This window comes from Myotis brandtii, unplaced genomic scaffold, assembly GCF_000412655.1.
Source record: "Myotis brandtii unplaced genomic scaffold, ASM41265v1 scaffold59, whole genome shotgun sequence".
Taxonomy (NCBI): domain Eukaryota; kingdom Metazoa; phylum Chordata; class Mammalia; order Chiroptera; family Vespertilionidae; genus Myotis; species Myotis brandtii.
The window spans coordinates 2,218,416-2,241,555 of record NW_005370223.1 but is presented as its reverse complement, the minus strand read 5'-3'; the positions used below and the strand labels follow the sequence as shown (position 1 = coordinate 2,241,555).

At 39.2% G+C, this 23,140-nt stretch overlaps 1 protein-coding gene across 1 annotated transcript in view; it reads right to left on the bottom strand.

Annotated features, from left to right (window-relative positions):
• The window catches only part of CPQ (carboxypeptidase Q), a 298,177-nt gene extending 291,149 nt beyond the window's left edge, over positions 1–7,028 (bottom strand). The window contains exon 1 of the mRNA XM_005879253.2: positions 6,565–7,028. Coding sequence (XP_005879315.1) covers positions 6,565–6,994 — 430 coding nt within the window. The 5' untranslated portion in view covers positions 6,995–7,028. The remainder of the gene's footprint in view (positions 1–6,564) is intronic.
• Positions 7,029–23,140: the final 16,112 nt, after the last annotated feature.

Genomic DNA, 23,140 nt, shown 5'->3' with positions numbered 1-23,140 from the left:
TATACATACATACATACTGGTGCCAAACAGATTCCTGTATAACAGAAGGCAATTGAACAAAACTCCTGGTTGACACTGTACAATACAGGCTGAGGGCTCCCTGATACCTTAGAGGACTCTACCACTTATTCATGCAGCCTCAGAGAGATCAAAACTGGCCATCACAGTGGTACTTCCAAAATGGTAGTGTAAGAAATTTGGCAGGTCTCTCTTACAAAATTATTTAACTGGGAAAAATTAATTTTAAAAAAAAATCACTTGCCGAAACTGGTTTGGCTCAGTGGATAGAGCGTTGGCCTGCGGACTGAAAGGTCCCGGGTTCGATTCCAGTCAAGGGCATGTACCTGGGTTGCGGGCACATCCCCAGTAGGAGATGTGCAGGAGGCAGCTGATCGATGTTTCTCTCTCATCGATGTTTCTGACTCTCTCTCTCTCTCTCTCTCTCTCTCCCTTCCTCTCTGTAAAAAATCAATAAAATATATATTTTTAAAAAAATCACTTAAAGTCTCTCAAAATTGTCCTACGGGCATACCAATGAAGAAACATTCATTCGGAGCCAAGCAATGATTCTCTTTCAGCATTGATGTGTTTCTCTCTCTCTCTCTCTCTCTCTCTCTCTCTCTCTCGTGCACGCGCGCGTCCTCTCTTCAAAAAAAAAAAAAAAAAGAAAAAGAAAGAAAAGAAACATTCATTCAGGAAAACCTACTAAATCTGAGTTAGAATAATGAGAGTCTGCAGCATCTGGGCCATGACCTGCTTCCTTCTCCCATTCCCAGATCCCTGTTACAGAAACTATTCCGGGTACTCTACTGCAAAAGAACTGAGGTCCCATTCCTCAACCCAGTCCCTACTTGTATGATAGAAACCCAAACCCAAGTGTAGGTGCCAAGAATACTGAGGCTTCGATCACCGCTGTCTCAGCCCACTCATGGGCAGAGGTTCCACCCTGGGAGAAACAAGCTGAAGAGACCGAGAGATCCCACCCTCCATGTCTAGCACCTGCTAGAGATATCACTCTTGGAGAAACAGGCCACTATCTCTGTGCCTACCTCCTGAGAAGTAGCACAGACGTTCTCCCAAGGAAGAAGCAGGCAAGGAGGATGAAGAGCTTTTCAGTTCTTACCCAGGGAGTGACTTTATTTGAAGCAGAACACAGGGAGTTCCATATGCAAGGGTATTGTTGGAAATAGTGAAGAGCTTGGTAGAAAGCAATCACGGAGTTGTTGATGGCTTAATGATACTATTAGCAATAAGCAAAATGGCAGAACGTTCACAAGTTTAACAGAAAGAACCAGGGAAAGAAACAACCAAGAAAAGCCTTCTTGGGATCACAGTAAACCCTGGCAATTGGAAAGGCTATGTGCATGTTACTACTCAGAAACAATTAAAACAGAACATGGGTCAGACTTGAAAACACTTCCCCAAACTGCACACAGATCCATCAAAAAAGGGCAAAACCCTCACTAGAACAAGAGGCATAAGCAAAACGTCTAACCAAACACTAGCTGAAAGATAAGCTATTCGCCCCAGGTCAAGCTTAATAATACAATCACATGCATCCTAGCAGGCTGAAAGACCGTGTAGATGCCCACGGCTGTGCCAGGCCCTCGCTGAACTTGGGGCAAATACATAAGCTCCCTAAGTTTTAGTAATAGCCCCCAAGTAACAGAAACACCCAATGGTGAGGGTAAAAATATAACTGGCTAAGAGAACTGAAGCACAAGTGTTGACCAATAAGTGGCTTGTGCAGACCCGCAATGACTCCTAGGGAGCCAGACTAAAAGTAAAAATAGGGGAAAGTAAAATAATTCTGCACAGGGACATCAGAATCTTTACATTATGGGAGAGAGAGACTTCACAGAGTTAGTACAACCAAGTCATTAAATAAATGAAGAACAAAACAAAGAACAAAAACATCAACCTCCAGTGTGTGGGGGAGGAGAATAGAGAGGAATCAGTATCTAGAGTTGCTGGAATATATTATGTAAAATCTTCAATTTTCAACAAAAAAATTACGATTCGTGAAAAGAAACAAGAAAGTGTAACTCATACACAGGAAAAAAGCAGGCAATAGAAATTGCCTTTGAGGGGGCCTAGTTATCAAACATATCAAATAAAGACTTCAAACAGTTATTATATTATATTCAAGGAACTAAATACTTCTTAAAGAATTAAAGGAAGGTATGATTACAATGCCCCATCAAATAGAGAGTATCAATAAAGAGATAGAAATTATAAAAACAAATCAAATGGAAATTCTGGAGCTGAAAAGTATAACTGGGGGGGAAAATCAGTAGAGGGGCTCAATAGTATATTTGACCGAAGAGAAAAAATAACCAATGAACTTGGTGATAGACTGATGCAGGTTATATGGTTATATATTCTGAAGAACATAGAAGGGAAAGAAGGGAGAAAAATAAGCAGAGCCTCAGAGAAATGTGGGACACCATTAATGCACCAAAATACTCATAATGGAAGTACCAGAAGAAAACAACAAAAAAGTCACAAAAATATTCACAGAAGTAATAGCTGAAAACATCCCAAATTGATGGAAAACATTAATCTGTACATCCATAAAGCTCAACAACCTCAAAGCAGGATAAAAGCAAAGATATCCACACCTAAATACATCAGACTCAAAATGTTGAAAACCAAAAGTAAAAAGAAAATCTTGACATCTGTGAGAGAAATGACTCATCAAATACAAGGGGATCCCAATAACATTTACAGCTGACTTCTCATCAGAAACAATGAAGGCCAGAGGATAATGGGATCACAAATTTAAAGCTTTGAAAGTAAAATATTGTCAACCAAAAATCTCATATCCAGTGAAACTGTTTCAAAAATAAAGATTACATAAAGAAATAAAGATAGAAGCCTAGAGAATTTTTCTGCTGGCATATATGCTTTGAAAAAAAAAAATAAAGGGAGTTCTTCAGGCTGAAAGCAAATGACACCAAACAGTAATTGGTATTCCTATCCTCACAAAAATAAAAATAACTATCAGAAAATAATACAATAACTCTATGCCAACAAAATACATAATTTAGATAAAATGAATAAATTCCTAGAAAGATACAAGCTACTAAAACTGACTCAAGAAAAAAAAATAGTAATCTGAATAAATTTACAAGATATTGAATTGATAATTAATCTTCTCACAAAAATGCCCAGGTCCAGATGGCTTCACTGGTGAATTCTACAAATTTAAAAAATTAATGCCAATCGTTCTCAAACTCTCCCAAAAATAAAAGACAAGGTAATAGTTTCTGACTGATTCTTTGATGTCAGAATTATTCTGATACCAAACCAGATAGAATCTCACACAAAAATACAACTACACAACAATATTCCTTATAAATATAGATATAGAACTACTCAACAAAATACTAGCAAAGTGAATTAAGTAACATAAAAAATATTATAAGCCATATCCAAGTAGGATTTATCCCAGAATTGCAAGGTTAGTTTAACATCTGAAAATTAATGTAATGCACCTAATCTAATGGAGGAAGAATAGTTTTTTCAACAGATAATGTTGAGACAATTGAATAACCACATGCAAAAAAATAATGTTGGATTCCTATCCCATACAGTTAGCTCAAAGACCTAAGTGTAAGAGCTAAAACTATAAAAATTTTTAGAATCCTATATAATAAAAGCCTAATATGCTATGTGTCCAGTCATCAGGTCGGCCATTCAACCAATCAAAGCGTAATATGCTAATAATATGCTAAGACCGCTCAACCACTCACTATGACGTGCACTGACCATCAGGGGTCAGATAGTCGACCCATCGACCAGTCCCTATGATGTGCACTGACCACCCGGGGGCAGATGCTCCGACTGGTAGGTTAGCTTGCTGCTGGGGTCCAGTCAATTGGGACTGAGCGAGATGGGCCGGACATGCCCTGGAGCCCTCCCCAGCTGGCCAACCTCCTGCATCCCTCCCTGGCCCTGATCATGCACCAATGGGGTCTCTCAGCCTGGCCTGCACCCTCTTGCAATCCAGGACCCCTTGGGGGATGTCAGAGAGCCAGTTTCAGCCCAATCCTGCAGGCCAGGCCAAGGAACCCCACTGGTGCATGAATTCGTGCACCGGGCCTCTAGTAAAATATAAAAATAAATCTTTGTGACCTTAGTTTAGGCAATGCTTTCTTACATATGACACCAAAAGCACAAGCAACAAAAGAAAATGTAGATAAATTGTACTAAATCAAAATTAAAGACTTTTCTGGAGCAAATATTACCATCAAGAAAATGAAAAGCAAAACCACAGAATGGGAGAGAACATTAGTAAATCATAATCTGACAAAGGACATGTATCCAAATACATGAAGAGATTTTACAACTCTATAATAAAAATTCAAATAGCCCATAATAATAAAAATTTGGCAAAGGATTTGAATATACATTTCTCTAAAGAAGATATACAAATAGCCAATAAAAATATGGAAGGATGCTCAACATCATTAGTCATTAAAAAAATGTAAATAAAAAACACAATGATACTACAGTACCATCCTGTTTATTTAAGCTGTATATGATAAGTTTTGAATATATAAACTAAAGAAAAATTGATTAATTTTCAAATAGAATTTTGAGGAAGTATTTTTGAACTAAGTTTTGCTGAGTTCAAAAATAAAACCAGTATCTCCTGATAAAAAGATTTTCAAAGAATAAAATAGCCTCTAGGAAATTATCAAATCCAGGGTTTTTCCAGTAAAACCATGATCTTAGGGTCAAGATAAAGGTGCTGCTGTAAGATTCTATGTTAAAAGTTAAACAAAATTTGAGACAGTTCATTCTACACTTTTCTGCTAGACAAAAAGCTTCCAAGAATCATTGTATCATCACCCTCTTTTTATTCAAGGTGTATCCAAATAAATGGGGGGAAAAACACAAAAACAAAAACACACCATGAGGTATCATTTCACACCCACTAGGATGGCTATAACTGAAAAGACAGATACTAACTAGTGCTGGCAAGTATGTATAAAAAATTAAACTACATTGGTGGAAATGTGAAATTGTGCAGCCACTTTTGAAACTTTTGGCAATTCTTCAAGAAGTTAAGCATAAAGTTACCATATGACCCAGCAATTCTACCTCTGGGACATACCCAAGAGAAATGAAACATATGTACATACAAAAACTGCATTGATGTTTATAGCAGCATTATTCATAAAAGCCAAAAGGTAGAAAAAACAAAACAAATGTTCATCAATTGATGAAGGGATAAATAAATGTAGTATAGCCATAAAATGGAATGTTATTCAGCAATAAAATGAATTAAGTACTGATACATGCTATAACATGGATGAACCTGGAAAACATTATGCTACATAAGAGAAGCCACCCACAAAAGACCACATCGTGAGTGCATTATTCCATTCATGTGAAATATACAGAATAGGCAAATCCATAAAGACAAAGAGCCTAAGGCTTAGGAGGGTTGACCAGTAAGGATGGAGAGGAACTGCTAATGAGTTTCTTCTTGGGCTGATGATAATGGTCTACAATTACACTGTTGTGGTGGTTCCTCAATATACTAAAACCCCCTAAATTGTATATTTCAAATGGGTGAATATTATGGTATGTGAATTAAATGAAAAAAGATGATTAAAAAACCTGAACATCTATTTATCTTTTGGGTCTTTCTCTTGGCATGAGGCGAGATTAAATGTTTCTAAAAAATGTTTAGAGAAGGCCAAGTAGTTTCTATAAACTAGTTACTCGGCCATGGAAAAAGTCCGCGAATACATTCAAGACGGACTGACAGCTCACTGTTGACTGGTAATATCTCTCTGATCTAAACATTTATATTGTCTGAGGAAGCTGAGCCAGTGTCCTATAAATAAAGGTAGAACGCCACCCTGGCATTTGAATCCTCAGGTTCTGTAAAAATAATTAACTCAAAGCAATTCAATGCACACAATTCAGTTCCTTATCTCACCAATTCTACGAAATTCTGCACATTGAGGACACTTGAAAGAAGTCATAGTTTTTCTATCCTATTAACATATATCTCAAATTTCAAGTTATCAAGTGATAGGACTGATAAATATCACGTACCAACAGCTGTATATACTTCATTTAAAAAAATGGCCCTACACGATCACCTTTCTTAAAGCAACAGAGGACAGAGAGAGAAGGAAGAAGAAAGAAAATAGAGTGTAACAGTAGAGAACTCATTGAACTAGTGGTTCTCAACCTGTGGGTCGCGACCCCTTTGGCGGTCGAACGACCCTTTCACAGGGGTCGCCTAAGACCATCCTGCATATCAGATATTTACATTACGATTCATAACAGTAGCAACATTACAGTTATGAAGTAGCAATGAAAATCATTTTATGGTTGGGTCACAACATGAGGAATTGTATTTAAAGGGCCAGAAGGTTGAGAACCACTGCATTAAACCAATGGAATAGGAAATGAATACATTTTCCTTCTTACCACCCAAATTATAATATGAATCATGAATACCGCAATAAATTATGCCATACGACGTCAGTTTTATAAAGTACACGGCAAATTGACTTGGTAAAAACCCACAAGGGATACCTTCTGGAGGGGTCCCAATGCTGCTTCCAAGGCCCAAAATAGCCATCTTCTGCATCCTCGGCTCCAGCATCATAGCAGATTCTTCTCCCCTTTCCCAGTGGGGTATTTTGACGGGCTCCAGGTGGACATTCTCTAGCCCATCTTCCTTTAGGTTTTGGCACATGATTTGAATGGCTTTTTCTAGACCCTTGGAGCCACTTAATCTGGAGCCAACAGTATCAACCAGAAGTGCCAATCGCTCGTAGGATCTGTTCTGAGCTTTGCCATACACAGCAAGGTCTATGATTGCTTTAGCGACATCTCCATAGCAGGCTATTTCTTCTTTTATTTCTTGGAAAGTCCTCTGCGAGGTGTCATTCCTGCATATAGCTTTGCCAGAGTTCAAGGCTAAAAGGTGAGCACCAACAAATGTGAAGAGAAGAAACTTCATTTTTTTTTCCAGTTCGTTTCCTTCCTAAAATGGTCTGTGTAAATAAGAAACATGTTTTAGGAAAAGAATCTCACAGCTATCTGCCCACAACCCAGGGATTGCTTTTCAAACAGGATTATCCTTCCCTTCTCACCCACTGCCCAACTCCCACCATCAAATTCAGGTACCATAACTTCCAGGAATGAAGAAGTAAAGAGGCAAGGATTGGCCTTATTAAGGCAGCATTTATTAAAACCATGCAATTACATGCTACTTCATATTTCTGTTTAAAATATGCTAAAGGATTAAAATAAAAAGATAACTAGAGCAGCACACACTTATGATAAAAACTCTCAACAAAGTGGGAATAAAGGAAAGATATCTCAACAATAATAAAAGCCATATATGAAAAACCCATAGTTAACATCATACTCAATGCTGAAAAACTAAAACAATTTCCCTTAAGATCAGGAACCGGAAAGGGTTGTCCACTTTCACCACTCTTATTCAACTTAGTACTGGAAGTCCTAGCCACAGCACTCAGACAAGAAGAAACAAAAGGCATATCTCCTCTCTCTCTCTCTCTCTTTCTCTCTCTCCCTCTCTCTCTCTCTCTCTCTCATATCTTCTAGATACTGAGAACTTGAAATGTAGCTAGCCCAAATTGAGATGTTTTGTAAATGTAAAATAAACACCTGATTTGTTCTTTAAAATCAAATACTTCATATCTAAGTAAGAAAAATAAATAAAATGCATCAGATGTATTAAATAAAATTTATTATTATTCATTTTACCTGTCCCTTTTTTACTTTTAAATATGCCTATTAGAAAATTTTAACTTACATAGTTATACTAGTATTTATATTGGACAGTAATGCTCTAGCTACATTGAACTTGACACTGTCCTTCAAATACCTAGGCCTTTTCATAACTCCTTCTCTAATGAAACTGCTTTAAAAATCAGCTTTTCTGTGGAGCCCCAAACAACACCCCAGAGTTATATGCACTCAAACATTTAACCCCAGAGTTAAATGTTTCTACGTGGTAGAAACATTTTCTGTGTTTCTACCATAATGAACTATATTATCAACTAATACATTTGTTTATAAATCTGTCTCTCCTATTCTCAGAATCAAATAGAGTAAATTACCATTGCACCTTCAATCATTGTACCCATATATAGGCATTCAGCACATTTTTATTTAAGGAATGAATGGGCCTTTAATCTCTAGATCTTAGCTCCCCTAGGGTATGAAAGTACGTGTCTTGCCTCCTTTAGGAATAAAATCTTGCTATCATATTTAAATATTTTGAAAAATCATGAAAACTGTATATTGCTGCTGCTGCTGTCCCTTTTATTATAACTACTTACATAGATTCTTGGCAAATTAACCCAACAAAGATGGCGGTTAATTTGCGTACGCAGGCACGGAGCGAAGACTGAAGGCTCCGGCCAGAGTGAAGATTGAAGACTGAAGACTGAAGAGGCTTGGCTTCTCCACTGCGGCCGCCAAGCCTTGCTGCTGCCAGACCAAAGGCCTGGGTCCCAGGTGCCGGAGGAAAACCGGTGCCAGCAGCCAGGGGAAGGAAGGCCTATTGCGCGAATCTTCGTGCAATGGGCTTCTAGTTTACATATAATAGAAACTCAATGAAGCATCCATAAACACAGTCTGAGAAGCAATAACTATAATAAAATATAGGTATGCAAGCCGACTCATACACAGAGTAGCAAGAGATCCCAGAGAAGAACAAAGGGGATCATGAAAGGCTATAGAGAAGACCTAGCTCAAGACAGCTTCCAGGAATAGCTGAGAGAAGGAATGAGTGGTGTGTCCCCCTGTCAGGTCACCCAATCATCATTCTTAGGTCGCATTCTGTTTTAAAGGTAAGTTCAGAAAGTAACAGTGCCTACGTTTTCATTGTTACATCTTTTTGCATGTCTGTCAGCTGAATTAATGGATAACATGCCACTTCGATAATAATACTTGATGCCCCCTAACATGATCAGATAACTAGAGCAGCACACACTTATGATAAAAACTCTCAACAAAGTGGGAATAAAGGAAAGATATCTCAACAATAATAAAAGCCATATATGAAAAACCCATAGTTAACATCATACTCAATGCTGAAAAACTAAAACAATTTCCCTTAAGATCAGGAACCGGAAAGGGTTGTCCACTTTCACCACTCTTATTCAACTTAGTACTGGAAGTCCTAGCCACAGCACTCAGACAAGAAGAAACAAAAGGCATATCTCCTCTCTCTCTCTCTCTCTTTCTCTCTCTCCCTCTCTCTCTCTCTCTCTCTCATATCTTCTAGATACTGAGAACTTGAAATGTAGCTAGCCCAAATTGAGATGTTTTGTAAATGTAAAATAAACACCTGATTTGTTCTTTAAAATCAAATACTTCATATCTAAGTAAGAAAAATAAATAAAATGCATCAGATGTATTAAATAAAATTTATTATTATTCATTTTACCTGTCCCTTTTTTACTTTTAAATATGCCTATTAGAAAATTTTAACTTACATAGTTATACTAGTATTTATATTGGACAGTAATGCTCTAGCTACATTGAACTTGACACTGTCCTTCAAATACCTAGGCCTTTTCATAACTCCTTCTCTAATGAAACTGCTTTAAAAATCAGCTTTTCTGTGGAGCCCCAAACAACACCCCAGAGTTATATGCACTCAAACATTTAACCCCAGAGTGAACTATATTATCAACTAATACATTTGTTTATAAATCTGTCTCTCCTATTCTCAGAATCAAATAGAGTAAATTACCATTGCACCTTCAATCATTGTACCCATATATAGGCATTCAGCACATTTTTATTTAAGGAATGAATGGGCCTTTAATCTCTAGATCTTAGCTCCCCTAGGGTATGAAAGTACGTGTCTTGCCTCCTTTAGGAATAAAATCTTGCTATCATATTTAAATATTTTGAAAAATCATGAAAACTGTATATTGCTGCTGCTGCTGTCCCTTTTATTATAACTACTTACATAGATTCTTGGTTTCTACAGTGATCATAATAATGCTTGTTTTTTAAAGCTAAATTTTATTAAGATATTAAAATATTTCCCCAGATTGCAATTTATTCTTGAAAGTACATTTTAAAGAATGGACTGTTGGTGCAAAAGAAAAAAAAAAGTTAATAAGCCATCTATTAATTAAGACAAACCACAAGTATCTGCTTCTCATTAAAAATTCCCTAAGCATTCTGCAAGCATTCATTAACAATTTCACGATACATTTCTAGTGATGGATTAGAATCATATAACGATAGCATTGTGGAGACACAAGAGAGCTTAGGAATCCCAGTCAATACCCTTGCTTTTTAGAAAGTAAATCAAGGCTTTTGTTGCGATTCCCAGGCAGCAGGTAAACCAGCAGCTACAATCAACCAGGTAACTGGAGCAACCAGCACACTTCCCGAAGGATTAAGGATTGTTTTCTTTGAAGAAACTGTATGCATCTACACTAATAAAAGAGAAACATGCAAATTGGTGTCATTCCACTACGCCCACCAGCCAATCAGAGCAACTATGCAAATTAACCCAACAAAGATGGCGGTTAATTTGCGTACGCAGGCACGGAGCGAAGACTGAAGGCTCCGGCCAGAGTGAAGATTGAAGACTGAAGACTGAAGAGGCTTGGCTTCTCCACTGCGGCCGCCAAGCCTTGCTGCTGCCAGACCAAAGGCCTGGGTCCCAGGTGCCGGAGGAAAACCGGTGCCAGCAGCCAGGGGAAGGAAGGCCTATTGCGCGAATCTTCGTGCAATGGGCTTCTAGTTTACATATAATAGAAACTCAATGAAGCATCCCTAAACACAGTCTGAGAAGCAATAACTATAATAAAATATAGGTATGCAAGCCGACTCATACACAGAGTAGCAAGAGAACCCAGAGAAGAACAAAGGGGATCATGAAAGGCTATAGAGAAGACATAGCTCAAGACAGCTTCCAGGAACAGCTGAGAGAAGGAATGAGTGGTGCGTTCCCCTGTCAGGTCACCCAATCATCATTCTTAGGTTGCATTCTGTTTTAAAGCTAAGTTCAGAAAGTAACAGTGCCTACGTTTTCATTGTTACATCTTTTTGCATGTCTGTCAGCTGAATTAATGGATAACATGCCACTTCGATAATAATACTTGATGCCCCCTAACATGATCAGTGAAATTAATTTTGAAACAAAAAAAAATAATATAATTACTTTCAAACAAAAACTGGCATCTGTGTTGTTCTAAATACCTTAACTACACTGTATCTTCAAATCCCACAAGTGCAATAAATGCTTTTTTTTTAAGTAGCTTAATTTAAAAGATGATAGTTTGTTACCTTTTAATGGATCAACTTCCCCCTGAGTATAATACTGGCATTTTAGAAAGTTTAAGATTAAAGGCACAAAACAATGACTTATGTGAAAAATCACTTAGAACACTCAATGTAACTAAACATTAAATGCATGTTAGTTGATTCTAAACCTTGGTTTCCCTAGAACATAATCTGAAAATTACTGATGTAATTCTTGGCTAACCCAACAAAGATGGCGGTTAATTTGCGTACGCAGGCGCGGAGCGAAGACTGAAGGCTCCGGCCAGAGTGAAGATTGAAGACTGAAGACTGAAGAGGCTTGGCTTCTCCACTGCGGCCGCCAAGCCTTGCTGCTGCCAGACCAAAGGCCTGGGTCCCAGGTGCCGGAGGAAAACCGGTGCCAGCAGCCAGGGGAAGGAAGGCCTATTGCGCGAATCTTCGTGCAATGGGCTTCTAGTTTACATATAATAGAAACTCAATGAAGCATCCCTAAACACAGTCTGAGAAGCAATAACTATAATAAAATATAGGTATGCAAGCCGACTCATACACAGAGTAGCAAGAGATCCCAGAGAAGAACAAAGGGGATCATGAAAGGCTATAGAGAAGACCTAGCTCAAGACAGCTTCCAGGAATAGCTGAGAGAAGGAATGAGTGGTGTGTCCCCCTGTCAGGTCACCCAATCATCATTCTTAGGTCGCATTCTGTTTTAAAGGTAAGTTCAGAAAGTAACAGTGCCTACGTTTTCATTGTTACATCTTTTTGCATGTCTGTCAGCTGAATTAATGGATAACATGCCACTTCGATAATAATACTTGATGCCCCCTAACATGATCAGTGAAATTAATTTTGAAACAAAAAAAAATAATATAATTACTTTCAAACAAAAACTGGCATCTGTGTTGTTCTAAATACCTTAACTACACTGTATCTTCAAATCCCACAAGTGCAATAAATGCTTTTTTTTTAAGTAGCTTAATTTAAAAGATGATAGTTTGTTACCTTTTAATGGATCAACTTCCCCCTGAGTATAATACTGGCATTTTAGAAAGTTTAAGATTAAAGGCACAAAACAATGACTTATGTGAAAAATCACTTAGAACACTCAATGTAACTAAACATTAAATGCATGTTAGTTGATTCTAAACCTTGGTTTCCCTAGAACATAATCTGAAAATTGCTGATGTAATTCTTGGCTAGAATGCATAAATATATATTTCTCCAATGTAGCACTACAAGAATCTCTTATTATTTTTGTTTTTAGAAATATACATTAACCCAACTAAAATATGTTTTCATTAATACATAGTAGAAAATTATAATTATTACTAACCACCTATATTTGGAAACCTAATAAAAATGCAACAAAATATGGCTATATCACATTCCACTTTACAAAACACTGTAAAATATAATATGTCATTTAAAAACACAGGGATTATAATCCGATATAAAATTTGTACATTCCCGCCTATTGCGCGAATCTTCGTGCAATGGGCTTCTAGTTTACATATAATAGAAACTCAATGAAGCATCCCTAAACACAGTCTGAGAAGCAATAACTATAATAAAATATAGGTATGCAAGCCGACTCATACACAGAGTAGCAAGAGATCCCAGAGAAGAACAAAGGGGATCATGAAAGGCTATAGAGAAGACATAGCTCAAGACAGCTTCCAGGAACAGCTGAGAGAAGGAATGAGTGGTGCGTTCCCCTGTCAGGTCACCCAATCATCATTCTTAGGTTGCATTCTGTTTTAAAGCTAAGTTCAGAAAGTAACAGTGCCTACGTTTTCATTGTTACATCTTTTTGCATGTCTGTCAGCTGAATTAATGGGTAACATGCCACTTTGATAATAATACTTGATGCCCCCTAACATGATCAGTGAAATTAATTTTGAAACAAAAAAAAATAATATAATTACTTTCAAACAAAAACTGGCATCTGTGTTGTTCTAAATACCTTAACTACACTGTATCTTCAAATCCCACAAGTGCAATAAATGCTTTTTTTTTAAGTAGCTTAATTTAAAAGATGATAGTTTGTTACCTTTTAATGGATCAACTTCCCCCTGAGTATAATACTGGCATTTTAGAAAGTTTAAGATTAAAGGCACAAAACAATGACTTATGTGAAAAATCACTTAGAACACTCAATGTAACTAAACATTAAATGCATGTTAGTTGATTCTAAACCTTGGTTTCCCTAGAACATAATCTGAAAATTGCTGATGTAATTCTTGGCTAGAATGCATAAATATATATTTCTCCAATGTAGCACTATAAGAATCTCTTATTATTTTTGTTTTTAGAAATATATACTAACCCAACTAAAATGTGTTTTCATTAATACATAGAAAATTATAATTATTACTAACCGCCTATATTTAGAAACCTAATAAAAATGCAACAAAATATGGCTATATCACATTCCACTTTACAAAACACTGTAAAATATAATATGTCATTTAAAAACACAGGGATTATAATCCGATATAAAATTTGTACATTCCCAACAAGAAATAGGAATTTACAATAAAAATTAAAATAGTAAAGTATACAGACAAAAATGGCCAAATAGAGGCAAATAACTGAGGTCAACTAAAAAAAAATTCTCTTCTAATTCACAAATTTAGGGTCAGCATCCATGAAAAAGAAATTGTAGACTTGGAGTCAATCTAAATAAGATGGGATGATCAAAGGAGCCAGTTTATTTGCATGAAAGGACTAAAAACACCAGCCCTCCTCGGTGTGAAAAGACCTAGGCCAAAAGTAGAAATATTTTGGCATATGAAACCAACAATGGTTTGGATAAGATGAATAATGAATGCAGAATTCATTTACTACCAAATCTTTCATATTAGTACCAGGGCTCAGAGCTAATTTCAGAAAAAATTAAAATGTACAATTTTAACAGTGAGTATAAACATATTAATAGTTTACCTAAAAAGAAGAGGACTGGATAAAACCATGAATGATACAGCCATTGGAAGATGAACCCTTTAAATCTCCACAGAGCACTGGCACCATATGGACCCAAGGAAAGTTCACTATGGAACGAAAGGAGGGTTTACTCCTCTGAAAGACATTGGTCTGCATTAGCTCGGAAATACAAATGTCCCCACACAGTCATTGCAACCAAGTAAGATTAAACAAGCTGCAGCACTATTTTTTCTATCGTCTACAAAGGGAGCAAATGCTAGTAATTCCATGGTGATCAACAAAGAAAAATAGCATTATTCATCTCAAACATTTCTTTATTAATTGTAAAAGATGTTCTGTTCTGAGTCATAACTTCATTTCCCCATTCATTTAACAAAAAGTTATTGAGCACCTATTAAGTACTGAAGACACAAATGTATAGGATAATATCCACACCCTTAAAGGGCTGCCAAGAATAGTAACAGGGTCAGAGATAATGTGAAAATCCCTATAACAGAAGCAGTGACGAGGTTCTGTGAGAACAGAGGGGAGGAGAGGATGAGGAAGACGTCTGCTTGAGCTGATATGTGAAGGGTAAATAGGACTTTACTGATGAGCAAGTGAGGAAGGTGGGCGTGGCACTGAAGAAAAGGTAACCAACTGAGGGAGCAACCCTTGCAAAGACAGAGAGGCTTTACAAAACATAGCCTCGGGGGAAAATGGCAAGTAGCTGGCCAGTAAGTGGGGGGAGTGGTGGAAGACCGCAATAATAGGGAGGCTTGTTTCCCAAGGTTGGACTGAAAAGGTCTACTGCGTGAAACTGCACCAAATTCGGAACAAAACGCCCTAGGGCCCTGCAATGCAGCACAGTGAACAATTCCCACCCTTCATGCAGCCAGGAAAGGAAGGACAGTTTCTTTGTGACTTTCACTACCCCCTGCCCTAGCATGGAGAATTCACCCAGATGCCGCATCAGGCCAAGGACACCATATGGAACACCTCAAAATCCCCAAACAAGCCACTACTTGTTACATATCTGGTTATTCCTTGGGATTGTCACAAAGGGAAAAATAATCCATGTTACAAAAAAAAAAGATGCATTCGTCAGGCAATCCATTTACAAAGACACTCAAGGTCTTCTGTTTAAAATCCTTAAAAATACTAATAAACCAGTTGGGAGAAAAAAGTCAGGCAATTATAGGATATTTAAAATGTCTAAACTTAAACTGCACAACATTTTTTTAAAATATTCTTTGTTCTTACACAAAAGGTTGAAGTCATTGTTCCTTTACTTGAATCCAAACTATGAAAACATTAAATGAACATTAATCTTCAAAATGTGATACTTTAAAAACCCATCCCTTTGAGTTCAGAAACATACACATTCAAAGGCAACTTTGGAGAACTATATGAGAAAGACTTGCTTTTCCTAAATTGTCTTCCCAATCCATAGTTACAGATTATCTTTTTCACACAAAAAAGATAAAATTCTTCATAATGTCATTTTCATTCTTTCCTACTTACTTCTGGAAGCAAACTAAAGCCAAACCAAATTTTCTCCTATTGTGAATTACATTCTCTCTAATAATAGCTCTATATTTTGAGGAAACAAAGCAAAACCCTTTGCTTCTATTTCTAAATATTTTCCTAAAATATCAGTTTTTGAAAATGTCGCAGGCTATGATAGAAATGCCAGAATGAATAGGCTAAGTGAAGTGGAAAGGACACAATGAAAAGAGAACGTGCTGAAAGACAGAAGGAATAAGATTTAGGATCTGAGATTTTTATTGACATTTTATCCAGTCACTTTTCCTTCTAAAAACTAAATATACTGCTTACGTGAAGACTTAAATATTTCTCCTAAACCTTCCATTGCTGAATAGGATTTGCCACTATAAATTTAACTCTTAGTCGTCAGTCTAGAGTGGATAGCAGATATAAAGACCAGAAGTGCTAAATCCTAGCATAGACTTAGGCACTTGAAGTTCACTTCCAAACTCCTTTTTCCCCCAGAGCTTTGAGGGAATTTATTGAGAGCAGCTTTCATGTATCAAAAGGGTGCTGAGCTTTGCTCCATCATTGGCAGATGTCACAGCTGGTGGTCCCTCTGGCCTCCGGTTGGTAGGCCAGACTGCAGCCACCATTTCATGTATCAAAAGGGTGCTGAGCTTTGCTCCATCACTGGCAGGTGTCACAGCTGGTGGTCCCTCTATGGCCTCCGGTTGGTAGGCCAGACTGCAGCCACCGCAATATCCACGAGCAGCAATAAAATCACCCACAAGATGCTGACTTTCTGTCACCATATTCACATGCCTGGTTTCAGCACAGAGTTTCTTGTCTATGTTCTCCACCAGGCTGGCAAGCTCATCAATTATCTCACTTTGTTCCTCCAGCTCATTCCCAATCTCTTCCTCATTTGCCTTTAGCGAGTTATGATAGAAGAAAGGCCATCAGGCCTGTGTCCTATTCTTGGATGACTTTCTGCTGCTGTTGCCTGATTTCATCAGAACCCAAGCCTCTGGTCTCCTCTGGCTCCTCAAAGAGCCGAGGGTTGGGTACCCCTCTCTTAGCCCCGCTCATCCTCAAGCTGGACTTCACTCCTGCATCTGAAGGACCACATACCGCCAGAGAAATACCGGGCATCATGATGAATGGGCAGGCCCGGCTTCTGTGTTGTTTACACACCTTGCCCAGGACTCACTCCTTCCCCACCGACTCCCTTGGTTTTATTTCTCCACAGAAATGACTTAGGAGTTCACCTACCTTCCTGTATTTCCTAATCTTTTGTACTGAGAATTCTCTTGCGTTCCTCACAGATTTTTTTTTAAATATGAAAAACTATTACCTGAGCCTTGACTCTAACCTCTATTGTATATACAAATATAACAAAAATAGTTTTGTACAGTTTTAATGCAAGTTGATTTTTTTTTTCAAGAAACAACTACCATGCATATCAAGGAAGGACTATGCTGTTTCAGAACTTGACCGAGAGCTGGTCCTCATTTTGGTAAAGCACTGATGACAATGCTGCCTCTGGTTTTGGAAGCACCATCACCATACCCCTGGGCTGGGCTCATTTGTTGCTGTCCCATCACCAGGCCAAGCCTCTCACTGCTTCATTGCCATCTAGCGCAGCCCATGCCTCAGAATTTACGTTTTGAAATACTTCATTGAATATCATTTTTCCTTTGATTTCTCCTTTATATTACAACTAGGATAGAAGACTGATTTATTTGAAAATATAGTATATGCAGAGTCTCTATGATGCTTAATTTAGGATAATAAAGCAGGCATCAGAAATTATATGGCGAGTTTGGTGTTGCTGTTTTTTTTTTTAAGAATCATTGCATCTAATAGGATGGGGAACTCGTAATTGAAGTAAAACTAACAATTCTCTTCCTTACTCTTCCAGCCTACCTTCCAGCCAGGGGAGGTCCTGTGACCAAGTTCTACTCAAAGAGACCAAACAGAAGCAGATGACAAGAAAGCGGTCACAGTTCTAGAGCTGCATCAGTTACTCTGTAACCACGAGGGCAAGTCCAACAGAAGTGGTCTTGACACCACTGAGCAGCTGGACCAACACAGCACCGCCAACTTGTCTGTCATGTGAGAAAAATTAACTCCATTTGTTTCCGTCACTGTGAGCCGTGTTTTCTGTTCCTTGCAGATTAAATACATTTCCCAAGGCTATACTACTTTAGGGGCTTCTTGGAGATCCATAATTAAATATATTGTTCACACTCATTAACACCATAAGCAGAGCCTGGGATCTGGCATAAGATCTACCTAGACTCCCACATGAACCTAAATTCTAAATACCCAACACCAAACTCAGAATCTTCCTTTCCAACCCGCTCTTCCTTTTTCCCTTACTCCCACCCCCGAGTCAGTAAGTTGGAAACTGCATTGTGTCATTGAATTCTTTCCTCTCCCTCAAGGAGAACAGGTGAATGGTTGCCTCTAAGTCCACCTTTAAATTCTTTCTTGACAAACTTCCCTCCCCTCCGCCTTCCCATCACTTCCCCAGCCCAGAACCTCATTATCCGGCATTTGAAACTCTCTGCCTTACATTTCGAGTCCATCCTCCTTACTGCTCCAGGATTTATCTTAAGCCCAAATAGAATGGCGCCTTTGTTAAAACATCTGCTTCCTCACCATTTACTGTCAGTGGTGTGGCTTCCAGTCTTCACAATCATTCCCTGCTGTCCCCCCACCTTTACACTGCAGCCCCGACAGGCTGTTTACCGGTCCTTGAAATTACAGAACACTCTGCATACCTCTCTGGTTCTGCTCATGCTGTTCCCTTTGCTAAAAATGCCCCAGTTATCTGTCTCCAATTCCTAGGCAGAACTACTTGCTGCCTTTTCAATAGCTCACGATATCTACATGTTTTTGTCTGTCATCCTGCTAGACATCACTGAATAGCAATAGTATTTTCTCTCTATAAAATTCAACAAGCATGTTCTCTGCAAGGAATCTGTTTTTGTTTTTTGTATACTAAGCAAACAGTACAATACCTATCAATAAATATTTATAGCATAAATTCATCAAACAAGTAGTTACACTTCACCACAGTAATATACAGTCTGATTCATCACTTCAATGATTATTTTTTCTTCATCAGACATTAGTTCTCTCCTTTAAACTATAGCATATTTACAAGTTCCTCTCATAAAGGGAGTCATAAAGGGACTAGGTCCTCGTTGTCTCTTGGGCTGCATTTCAGCGCCAACACTCTACTATGGATGTTCTTAAATATTTAATATCAGTCACTTTTTGTTATCTTCCATGTTAGCACTTGACTAAGTCACCTTATCCCAAACTCTTCCTTAAGTGGTTCACTTATTCAAACCACTACTCACCCTACCATTCTGTCTCCTCCCACCAGCCAACTAAAATTGAACTCACAAGGATCATAAAGGATGCCTGGTTTCTGCATCCACTGGAAACAGTTCGTTTCCTATCACACTTGACATCTGAAACACTTAACGTTGTGGACAGTCTCATAGGGCTCTCTCCGTAACCCTCTCCTACTACACATTCTTACCAGCAAGGTCTTTCCCTCCAAGACTTCATTTACAATCTACAGCATGAGCTCATCTAGAGGATAACAAGGTCTCTTAGTTTGGAGGCCCATAGGTACCTCAAACTCAACATATCCAAACCCTTCTCATGACTTTTCCTCCAGAATCTGATCTTCCTCCTGAACTCCCACTCTTGGTGTGTGGCATTTCCACCACCCCATCATCTGGACCATTCGGGACATCTCATTCTATTTTATCCCTTCAGACATGTAATTACTAAGTACTATCAAATTTAACTCTTAAAAAGCTCTCAAACCCATCTTTCCTCTCTAAATCTTCCTTGGCACTTTGGTTTCTGGCCATGTTACCCTAACCTGAACCACCACAGCAATCTCCTGACTGATCTCCCTGTCTCCTGCCTCCTCTTCTCCTTCGAATTCTCTTTGCTGAAGTGGTTATCTTTCTTCAAAATATTTATGTTCAAAATGTCTGTCTGTCCCACTAAATTGTGTACTCAATGTGGGAAAGGACTGTGTAGAATCCACCTTTGAACCTCTAGGATCTGAATTTAGTATGTACTCAGTGAACACAGGCAGGACTTAGTTTTAGAAGACCCTAAGGGATAGCAGGTGGCTGGGTAGGAGGAGTGAATGTATATTCCAGACTGAAGAGTAGCTTTTACCTCTTTAGAATTCAAAGGAAAGTGCTGAATACATTTTATGTGCTTAGTAAATAAATACTGTCTTGAGCTGATAATTCTGTGTAAGCAGATAATTCCTAGACACAAGATCATTTCTTCTTAATGGCATTCATGTCCTCCTTGGCACCTAATTTACTGCTTCTCAGAGTAAGCATTCAGACTCTTTGTTGATATATGCTTTCTGGCATGTATTTTTCACACAATGGGGGACACAGGGCAAGACAGAAAGAAAGGAAAACACCAGACAAGAACATTTGCTCCAACTACAAACTTCAATTCTACTTGCTATACTGCTTCTCAGAGTAAGCATTCAGACTCTTTGTTGATATATGCTTTCTGGCATGTATTTTTCACACAATGGGGGACACAGGGCAAGACAGAAAGAAAGGAAAACACCAGACAAGAACATTTGCTCCAACTACAACTTCAATTCTACTTGCTATTAAAAAAAAGCCATAGCATTTGAAATCCTTAGAAAACCTCACCTAGTAAAAAATGGTGAAATCTGAGTGAAGTCTGTGGATTTGATATACTGTAGTTACATAGATATTACCATTAGGGGAAACTGGGTAAGGGACACAACGGATTCTCTCTGTTATCATTTTTGCCACATCCTGTGAGTCTATAATTGTTTTAAAATAAGAAGTGAAAAAGAAAAAAATAGACTTACCTACTTGAATTTTTTTTAAGTTCAAACATTTATAAAATACTGTAACTTTATACTTCTGGGGGAAAAAATTAGAGAATTGAACCAGAACTGTTCTTATTTGTTAGAATCAGACGCCAGCACAGGGAGAGGCACGCCCCAGTCCCACCTCTCCTACCGTCTTGGACTAGGAGTCACCTGTATCCAACAGCTTCACCATTACTTTTCCTAAGAGCTGGAAAAGGAGGCTTCATTTCAAATGTCTCTGCCCCTGAACCTGCCACCCTGGGTAAGGTGTGGGCACTGTCGGGATAAGGGAGGCTGACTGAAGGAAGGGAGACAAACCCTCACGGCTGGGGGAGAAGCCAGGCATGATATTCCCTTTTCTTCTCCCCATGGTTCTGGAGTTAGTCCAGTGACAGCAGGCCAGTGGGGTGATGAGAGCAGGGCAAATGCAACACTGACCGGCAGTCGCCTTACCACAGGAATCCCAGGAGCTCGAGCTCGGAGGCGTGGGGATGACAGCCTGCGGGGAGAGGCCCACCCGCAGACCCCTCGCTCACACTGAAGCACTCGTGGCCCCGCTCTGCAGATGCCAGTGATCTCAACCCATCAGCCCGAGCGTGAGCTAACTCATTCTGTGTCCCTGGCATTTTGCTGTTTACCAGTGAGCAGTCTTTAGTTTGCCGTCTAAGCACATTGCTTGGGCTTACTTTACTTCTCTTTTCCCCAGATTTCTTTCTCCCTCTTAGGTGTGCAAAACAACAAAAACTAAATTCCCACTGCTCAACAGCAGATCTCTCTCTCACACGGTTGAACGTAACTGACTTTTTAAAAAATATATATATTTTATTGATTTTTTTACAGAGAGGAAGGGAGAGGGATAGAGAGTTAGAAACATTGATGAGAGAGAAACATCGATCAGCTGCCTCCTGCATGCCCCCTACTGGGGATGTGTCCGCAACCAAGGTACATGTCCTTGACCGGAATCGAACCTGGGATCTCTCAGTCCGCACGCTGACACTCTATCCACTGAGCCAAACCGGTTAGGACCGTAACTGACTTTTGATGGACATCATGATGGGGCTGAGAGAAATAAAGAGCCGGCTCCCTGGCTATGCTGCTTAAGTGAAGTCATACGATTACAATTCCAAGACTGTCAATGAAACCCACCACGAACCCTAGGATAAACCTTGTGTTCTTGGCTTGCAAAACCTGTACTGAAACTCAAAGAGTAGATGAGGCAGCTCTCGGCTCCTTTGTTAGCTGAGATGCCAGGCTGACCACGAGCATGGATGCTCTTGAGACCAGGGGTCTGTATCTGTGACTCGGTCACAGGTCCACGCAGTCAGCAGCCATACCAGACTCACCCACCAAGAAAAGCACTGAGTCATGAAGAGTTCAGTTTACACCCTTAGGGGGCCAAATACAAAGTGGGTAACCCTAGACAGTGAGGTCCTACAATCTAAGAGAACTAAAAAAAAGGCAGGGTGTGAAAGGAAATGGGATTGTAGCCTTGTAAAGTCCTAGCTTTCTAGGGCTTGGACCCCCAGCATAAGAGTAATAGGAAGTGCTTTATGTCTGCCAATAAACCCAGGGAAGCATTTGTCTTCGATCTGGTGATATTAAAAAGCGATTACAAGGCCCAGCAGCCTCTTCCAGAGGCAGGAGAGAGAATATGGCCTTGACGCATCAGATAAAGTGCACAAGTCTTCAAGAGACTCAGCTGCAGAAAACTATAAAGCGAGAAATATATAGATTTAATTACCACTCGCCAGTATAGGGCTACAGTAAGCAGACTGTGCTAATGTGTTTTTATTGCTAAACAGCACGCTTCCCCACATGCATCTTCCCCTGAACTGGTGAATAACAAATCCAAGGAGCTCTCTGGTAGAGATATTAGTAATTTCCTTTGGAACATGCCTTTCAGTTCCCCTCTCTGAAACCAGGCTCCCCACCCACATAAACACAAAAGCAGAAAGACCCTCAGGAATCCTGCTGCTGCTTGCAGTTCTTGTTCCAGCCCAGGCCAGGGAGACCAAGCCAGGGAGGCCTGCTCAGCAAGTCACTCTCGGCAAAATTTGCTATTCAACTTGTGAAATAGACACATAGGACCGTGCTGCCTCACAAAGCAGCTGTGAAGGTTCCTGAGCTGAAAAAGAACATGCCACCTCGCTATAAACTGTTACCTCAACAGAGATCCGACATTCAGTTTAAAATCGGATGTGGGGGTACACTTGCCCCCAAATCTGAGCAGTTGCTCTGTGCTGTGAGATGGCTGCCACACAGCTGAAGGCACACGCACACTCTGCCACAGCGCGCTCCCGCCTCCCGCAATGGGAGCACGTAGCATCCCTGGCTTCGGGATCTCGCACAGGAAGAAGAGCACGTCTCAGCGGTGTCGAGGAGAAATGAATGCACTCATTCTTCTCTGTCCCAAAGGTCAGACTCACCAAAGGTGGCCAAAAAAAAAATAAATAAGAGCTAAGCCAAAGAGATTCACAGCAATGGAGCTAAAACAATTATTCCAAGTGTCTAATCAGTCCGTGT